At 45.9% G+C, this 8256-nt stretch overlaps 1 protein-coding gene across 1 annotated transcript; it reads right to left on the reverse strand.

Annotated features, from left to right (window-relative positions):
- Positions 1-508: 508 nt before the first annotated feature.
- Positions 509-3743, reverse strand: ATP5MF (ATP synthase membrane subunit f). The gene is made up of 4 exons (XM_044433445.1): positions 3618-3743; positions 3101-3208; positions 1697-1813; positions 509-694 (listed from the first exon to the last, which is right to left on the reverse strand). The coding sequence occupies exons 1-4, from the start codon at positions 3631-3633 to the stop codon at positions 666-668; spliced, it is 270 nt and encodes an 89-aa protein (XP_044289380.1). The 5' UTR covers positions 3634-3743; the 3' UTR covers positions 509-665.
- Positions 3744-8256: the final 4513 nt, after the last annotated feature.

Raw genomic sequence — 8256 nt, forward strand, 5'->3', positions numbered from 1 at the left:
TGGGATCTGATCACCTTTAGTTCCCTGTGTCATTTAACCACATTTCCAACACACCGACCTTTACTTTTGAGGAAGCATGCCTTGGGTTTGTGTTAGAAAGTCCTTCTAGCAGCATGGCAGGCTCCCGTTTGTTCCAGAAATCTTTTATCACCGTGTGCAGCTGCTGGGGGAAAATCCAGGGTGGGAACTGCCTATTTCTGGATTAAGCAAGAGTGGGGAATGATTGTAACAGAACTGCAGGCCCCAGCACCCCAGGAAAGCTAAGGTGTTTGGAAAGGATGGAGCACTTGTTTAAATAGGAGTCTGTACTTGCATTTCATCCTGTCCCATCAAGGGTGCTGGGGACCACCTGAGTGGCAGCTTCGGGAAATATTCACTGACTAGATGCAGCTAGCATTCTGTGAACTGGTAATGCTGGAATAATCTCTTCAGTCATTTGTGTTTACTCTGGAATAAGTACTGCTACAAATGCGCTCTCACCTTGCAGCATTCAAATTAGTTCCACAAGTTACTCTGACAGTAAATACTTTATTGATCTTGGAATACACTTAAAGTTCTAGAAACAATTCCACTTTTAAGAGCTGGGTGAAGAGATCTTCAGTTGAAGCATTTGTCCACCACCAGTCAAAGGGTTTCTGAATTGTATTCTTCTGGTCCATTGGGTCTCAGTGATACTTTCTCCAGCGGTCATGCTCTGAATAAACAAAACTAGTTAGTTGCTAGAGCTGAACAATCCTTTGGATATTCCTGTATATGGAATATAGCCTTTTCATTAGCCCAATTTTCTGTGCTTTATGCTTTCCCATTCAGAACAAGTCACAGCAGCTGCGAGAAAGAGTGCATGCCAGCAGTGAAGAAAACCGCTGTGGGTTCTTAAACGAATTCCTGGAATATGTTCATTTCACCTGGCATGTAAATAACCGTATGGACCTCAAACGGCCTATGCATGATACAAACCATGTAGCAGCAGCCATTAGGTAGCCACACTGGACTGGAGGCAGCTCATCTAGGCCACGGTCCCTGTTTTCAACCGCAGTCCGAATGTATCCTTGCAAGACAGCTTCCATATTGCGCCTACTGCAAAGGTGCTCGGGGACACGCTCTGTCCAGAAAAGTTCTACTGCTGGCACACTTCTGCACCTACAGAGTATGTTCTGCCCCTAGAAAACTGTTACTGGCACAGATGTAACCTGTCTCAAGACAGGGCAGGGCCTATTTGAGGGTCCCACCCCCCCACTTCAAGGCTCATGCTAAAGTGCACGCCTTACCAGTGCATTCAGGATTATCTTTCTTCTGAGCTTTATTTAGTCCTGGCTTTCAGGCATACAATATAAGTGTTTGTTTGTTTGTATTTATTTATTTATTAAAACATTTTTATGCTGCCCCATTCGCCGAAGCCTCGGGGCGGCTCACATCATTAAGTTAAAATAATTATAATATAAATTAAAAATATAAATATTAAATTAAAATACAACAATACAGTATAAAATAAGCCGCCCTGGCCAGATAAAACCAATAATGTTAACAGTTAAAATGCCGCTTGAATAAAAAGGTCTTCGCCTTGCGCCGAAAAGCAAATAACGACGGCGCCAGGCGGACCTCTCTGGGGAGCGCGTTCCATAACTTAGGCGCCACCGCAGAGAAAGCCCTCCTCCGGGTACCCACCCTCCTAATTTCTTTCTTTCAGTTTACTCACTAATGTGCTCGTAACTCCAGATGTAGCTGAGGACCACATAAGCGGTGAGTGGCATGGCGATGCCGCCAATGCCTCCTTTCCTCACGTTGATGTACTTCTTGTAGTATCTGTCATAACCTAGTGAAGTGCAGAAGTAACCTCAGCTTCAAACATTACTTTTCTTGAGTAAAGCTGCTGCAGACAATACTTGAGAGACATGCAGAACAACTATGGCAAACATTCACTACATTTTAATTTGTCCAATAACGTTCATTCTACAGTTTACAAAGCTAGAAGAGTAAAACAGCACAATGCATTGTGGCTGTTCCTATTTAGGGACTATGGACGATGCTGCCTATTGCTGACTGGAACTGTAAGCCGAAAACACTTTGATCATCCCTCCTGTACCACCCGCTTAGGGCTTTTAAGTCAACATCAGCTCTGCACTGAGCACAGAGACTGGCTAGAATCCAATACAGCTGCCACACGATCATTTTGGCTAAGAGCGTAGCGGCTTCCGTTCAAAGTAACTGACATTTCTCAACCATCTTCAAAGGTAGCCTAAGAGCTCAATGGAGGATGGGTAAGTTGTCAGCAGGTCATCTTCCTGTTCAGACAAGGTCACGGCTGCAGCACCCAGAAGCTGCAAACCTGGTTTTTTGAGCAGAATGCAAGTCCTTGCAGAACATCACTCCACTGGACACCAACACATCTCCCTCATGTCTGGCGAGAACAGCGGAAAACCTCATCCTATGGATGGATGATAGAGAGTAAGTTCCTCTGAACTTCTCAACACGTGTTCTCTGTGTATATTATGTTATGCATCAGGACGTTTTCACCATCCAGCTAACAGCTGATCAGCCTTCAGAATGAAAAAGGCCACATTTCAAAAACGGGGAAAGAGTTCCCATGCAATTCTAGTTCTGTGTGAGACTGAGAAGAGGACTTCTATTCAATCCCTTCTCATCTGCAGTTAGGATCCCAGATAACTAGGCTGGGAAAGCTCTGCAGAAATGTCTCAGAACTGCTGACCATGATTCCAATGCAAATTACTCCAGAATAATAATTCAAAGGATTTGGCTGCAAGGTTGGAAGCTCAGTCTTAAGCTTCTGCACTCAGGAGTTGTGCTGAATTCAGTGGCATTCTTTGACCTGGTAATACAAGGGCACCACAACTACGGAGAATTTCAAACCCTCCTTTTTATATCGCAAAGCCTTTTTTCATGGCAGACCAATGTATTTCTACAGAATTGGGAACCTGTTCTGATGTCTACAGTCTATAGATGCCATAGTGGCCTATAGATTCTAAAGCACTGGTTATTGACAAGGAAATATCTTTCAAGAGATAAAACAGAAAATTGCTATAGTTCTAGAGAAAAATCTAGAAATATGCACCCCAAGGATGGGGAGCACCCCAATACTCACCTGCACGAATACCTCCCAGAAACCCATTTGGTGTATAATCCCGTGTTGCTAACCAGGCTGGCATCTGCCCCAATTTTACATCCAGAAGCCTCTTATCTTTAATGGGAACTGAAAATAGACAACCAGATATGGGGGGATGACATCATTTTCTCGAGGAAGTTCAGTCGAATTGTTACCACATTTTAATCCTAGCCCTTTTCCAAGGAGTTCAGAGCAGCACGGAAAGGTCCCTAACCAACCACAGAGTGCAATGACCATCTGGAGGACCGCACATTAACCAGTCTTTTAAAAACTGCACATTATCCCACCGCGCGCAAAGCGGGCGGGCTGGCGTAGGCTGAATGAACCCCCCCCCCCCCGGCGCCACATTTGGAGGACACGGGAGGACGCGCCTTCCTCTCCTCCCGGAAACCAGGACAGGGCGCAGTCGGGGCGCTTGAGCCCCGCAGGAAGAGGCCGGGCTCCCCCTCGCGCGCCGGGTCACCTTGGCGCCTTCCCTCGCCAAGCAGCCGCCTACCTGGTCGGTCCGCCATCTTGCCGCTGCCAAGGAGGATCCGGCGCTGCGCTCGCGAGGCCTCCTGCGAGAAGACCGCGCGCGCGGAGGCTCACGGGAGGAAGGGCGTCCTCCCCGGCGGCCGGCATGGCGAGCGGGTCTGGCGGAGGGCGGGGCGGGCCCGTGCCTTCCTCCGCCCGGCCGGGCGTCGCCGTGGCTGCCGTTGCCTTCAGCGGGCGGGGCTCGCGAGCAGGCGCGGATCCGCGTGCGCCCGCATTTGCGCGGGACGGGCCGCCGAGGTGCGCGGGCCGCGTGGGCAGGCAGCAACCCCGCGGCGCGCCGGGGCCCCCCGTCCGTGGCGGCTTTCCTTCTCAGCGGCGCGGGAGCGATCCCCGCTGCTCCGCGGGGCGGCAGCCGGGGGGCCCCAGCACCGCGGACAGCGCCTGCCCGGCGCGGGCGCGATGCCGAAGCAGCCGCGCCCGAGCACGTGCGTTTCGTGCGCGTTTTGCATTTCCCTGAAGAATCGCCGGAGGGACTGACTATGGATAAAGGTTTTTTGCGGGCGGTGTTGCTCGTGGCAAACACCTCCGCGCAGCGCTCTTTCCCCGCATACGTACAAGTGTGTTCAATAAGCAAATAATTTTTTTGCCCGCGCAAGAAATGATTAAAGGTGTGTTACTAGGCAGGTTTAGCCAGAAAAAAGGCTCATAATTTCTAACATGGTGGGAGTTGTCAGCTCAGCCCTTCTTTTGCTTTTGTTAAAGCATGCTTAGAAGTGCACACGGATTTAAAGGTTTTATCATTCTTTTTAGGGCTGGTTACATGGTTTTAGGGTTTCTCCCCCAATTTGCTGTTTCTTCAGTGCCTCTTATTTTCATGATCGTTGATGGACTGTTATTGTATTTTAAAGCTACCTAAGTGGTTTTAAAGCTACCTAAGTGCTGAGAGCTCTGAAGCGGTAGGGTATTAATATTTATATGAACAGACATAATAACTCTTTCGTTTTACTTTTCCAAAGTGCTGCGTAGTATAAGACCATTGCCACATAAAGCCATTACAGCCTTGAAACAAAACATCATTACAACCATTAAAATAAATAAAACTCGTGGAAATGAATTAGTCCACCTTCAACAAAGAAAACAAAGGGAAGGATGTTTGTTTTATCGGCCATAATACATTCAAAAGTTCCTTTTCCATGTTTCCAACTCACATCAGAATATACAGGGAGGAAGTTTCATTTTTCCAAACTGGCAAGGTTTCCAACTAAAGACTGTTTAAAAAAAAAAAAGATATTGCTCAGTTGGAAAAATGCAGAAAATGGCAAGTAAAGGCAGAATCCTACATATAGACAAACACTTCCCATACATAGCATTGCACCTTAAAATGGCCAAGTGGCTGAAGCAATTCCCCAGAGAGGAAAGTTTCCAACTGGTAGGATTGTTTTGCTGGTATTTGCAGAATAACACAAGACACGACTGAGGTGTACCAAAAGAAATGCTTGATGTGGAAAGGGAGGCATTTTCTCCTTCTCCCATAATGCGAGAACCAAATGGGTCACTGGATGAAGCTGATGGGTGAAGAATCAGGAGTATCTCTCCTTCTCTACACAGGAAGAGAGAAGACAAGAAGGGAGGCTTTCTCTGCTCAGCATCTTGTTAAATTGTGGAATTTGCTTCCATAGGATGAAGCAACAGCCATGAAGTTGGATGGTTTTAAGAGAGGACTGGACATATCCCTGAAAGAGATATTCATGAGTATCTGTCATTTCCAGAATGCTGGTGTACACCAGTTGCTGGGGAAGATGGGGGGGGGGGAGTGCTGTTGTACTCCTGGATTCCTTGGATTGAACATAATCCTGGGCTAGAGATCCCGGGTCCGATTCCACATTGGGGCTCATCTTATCTTCATAAGGTCTTTGTGATGAAGTGTGTCATTTGATCCAATGGAAACTATTTTGTTTTGAGTTGCTGATGGCTGCTTGGGTAACTCATTAGAAGATGAAAAGTGGAATATTAAAAATCAAAATGCTTACATTATAAAGAAACCCCCTTTTACCTATGGAGAATCTCATGTGGTCTCTCTGGGCCCAGGCAGCTTCTGTAAAGTAGACCCGAACTTGCTCAGTTGCAAACAGAAGCAAATGCCGGCCATTCGTAAGTGACTGTAACGGGATGAAACTGTTATATCTCTTTGACAAGCAGAAACAAATCCAGCAGATGTCAGTCTTGTTGTTTAGCAAAGCTGCCTACTCAGAAATAATGGCTAAAATTACTCTTGCCTATAGAACAGGCTTGTAAAAAGGGGTTATTTATTTATCAAGACTGAAAGCAAAAGCAATGCAGCAATAAATATGTTCTTAGGCAGGTCCTGCTAAGTGGTTGAGGAAGGTTGGAGACTTGGAGGAGATGCTAAAATCTCTTTCCAGCATGGAATAAAGTTTTCCCCATCATTCAGGGGCTTCTGAGCAGTTTGGGCCCAAGAGTCCTTCGGAGAGCAAGGGACGGGAGCCACCCAAAACGTGACGCTCTCCTCTGGCATCACAATCCCACTTGTGCACTGATGTTACTTGGTGCTAAAGGAGACGCACTCTGTACATGTTCAGAAGCTTGCAACTGAGAATAAATAAAGACTGTATACAACTGGGTACTGGGAGAAGTCTTCCATATCAGAGCTTCCTAGGTTTGGCCCTAGAACCTAGACAGTTGGGGGGTTGTTCAAAAGTATATTTAAAACATACTTTTGAATGTTTTAATTATGTAGATTTTAATATTGTGTGTCATCTCGCATCCCAGTATCTGGGAACAGGTGGGGTATAAATAAATATAACGATGGTGATGTTTGGAGAGGTGAAATCCTTGTATGGCCTGAGATCTAATAGGCACATGTTGCTCCTAAACGGTTTAGTGCGGCATCTTTAACACAAAAGGACTTGCAGGTGAAGTCTGTGGCCAGATTAAAGCAGGTAACCCCCTTGCCTTAGGGTGGCTCTCTTTGTGGGTGGCCACAGCACTTGTGTCTTTTAATGGTGACTTTTTACAGCCTCTTCATATGTGGATTTTAGCCTGAGATAAAGTTGATCTCCATGCTATGAAGAACTTCAGCTGCTGCCTTCTGCTGATCAAGGTACCAGAACAAATCATGCTTTTTGTTTTCTGCTAGATAGCAAACCCAGATTTCTGCTATGCACAACCATTGATCTATTGCAGGAGGAAAGAGCTGTATGGTAGAGTGGTTATCCTATAAACAAACAAACAGCATATAGTATTGGAGCAAGGACTGCCAAGATCAAGTTCAAAGGTAGTCACTATCTCTTAGCCAAGCCTTCTACACAGGGTGGGAGAAACTCTGTATGCTGCTTTGAATTTTGGGAGGAAAAGGGATATATATATATGTCATCATGTTGTGGAAAGATGATTGTGTAAAACTTAAAAGGAAGGAAGGTTTCCTGTCTTTGACCAGGCAAAGAATGGTTCCTCCCTAGCAGTAGAAGTGAGACTTACATATCTTCTTTTTCTCTGTGCTAAGCTGCTGCAGCCATTCTGAAAAGCCTAACGGAGATGGGATCAAGTGGAAAGTGTTGTCAAAAGCTGAAAAGTATTATTATTTGTTAACTGACTTGTATGTTTCATGACTGCCTAGATAGCCTAAGATAATGACTGGGTTTCTAGCTGCTTAATAAGCAAGTTGGTAGAACAGTCAAGCCCTGATTACGTACATTTCACCAGCTTCAGCCCCGTCAGAGCCTTTTATAGTTAGACCTTAATGCTGGTTTCTAAACTCAGCTTGTTCATTTCGCTGGATATAAGGAACTGAGGAAAGCATGCACAACTTTAAACTTGGTTCATTTCACTCTGTTGGGGATTTATATTCCATAAACAAACAAACAAACAAAAACGTGAATGAAGTGGTAGAAAGACACCAGAGGGCCTATGGGTGGAAAACAGTCCAGCAACTACTGTCTGTTTTCTTTTTCCCCGTTTTTTTCTTTTTAGGGAATTAGCAAGAGAGATGGCATGATAACATCCTTGTCTGAGAACACCCTGTGATTTCCAAAATAGCATGGGGGGGCCAGGATTCCCTACAGGAAAATTTGCTGAGTGCTTTGGCTGTTCTGCAAAAAGAGTCGCTGCAAATCCTCTGCTGAAAGGGCCATCTGTTCCCATTCCCTTTTAAAGAACCATAAGGACAGCTCTCTGCCAGCACTTTGCACATGCCCAGTAGACAGAAAAGGCAGGTACACAAGCCTTCTGCACTATGTTGAGACGGACTGTATTTCTATGTGGTTTATAATCATTTCTAAATTTGCAGTTCTGCATATTGTTGGGAAAATTCAGATAAATCCTGGCAGAAAAGGGTTGCTTATGTGCCTTTGTGCTCTAAAATGCCTGCACCCCTTTCTCAAGGAAGCACCCAAAAAGTCCAAGCCGGGTTACTGTTGGGCATTTGCTGTTACTTTTAGAAGTGGGGCCTGGTGGCTTCCCCAAGAAGCTGCCAGGGCTGCTGTTCTGCTGATCAGTAAGAACTGGTCGGGCTGCCAGGTTAACAGCATCGCAATCACCCTCATTTGCATGCCAAGGCTCACAATAATCCCAGGATCATGAAGTTAATACCCTGCAATCAAAGGCCATTGTGTTGCGCCCGCTCTGCAGAGCTCTCACCTTCT

This window comes from Varanus komodoensis, unplaced genomic scaffold, assembly GCF_004798865.1.
Source record: "Varanus komodoensis strain SLA01 unplaced genomic scaffold, ASM479886v1 scaffold26, whole genome shotgun sequence".
In the NCBI taxonomy this organism is placed as follows: domain Eukaryota; kingdom Metazoa; phylum Chordata; class Lepidosauria; order Squamata; family Varanidae; genus Varanus; species Varanus komodoensis.

What these genes read in the sequence shown, in the direction of transcription:
- ATP5MF (XM_044433445.1), bottom strand. An exon ending in TCTGGGAGGTATTCGTGCAG is followed by an intron (nt 1,814 to 3,100) that starts GTGAGTATTGGG and finishes GCACTTCACTAG; the next exon opens with GTTATGACAGATACTACAAG. An exon ending in CTGGAGTTACGAGCACATTA is followed by an intron (nt 695 to 1,696) that starts GTGAGTAAACTG and finishes TTGTTTATTCAG; the next exon opens with AGCATGACCGCTGGAGAAAG.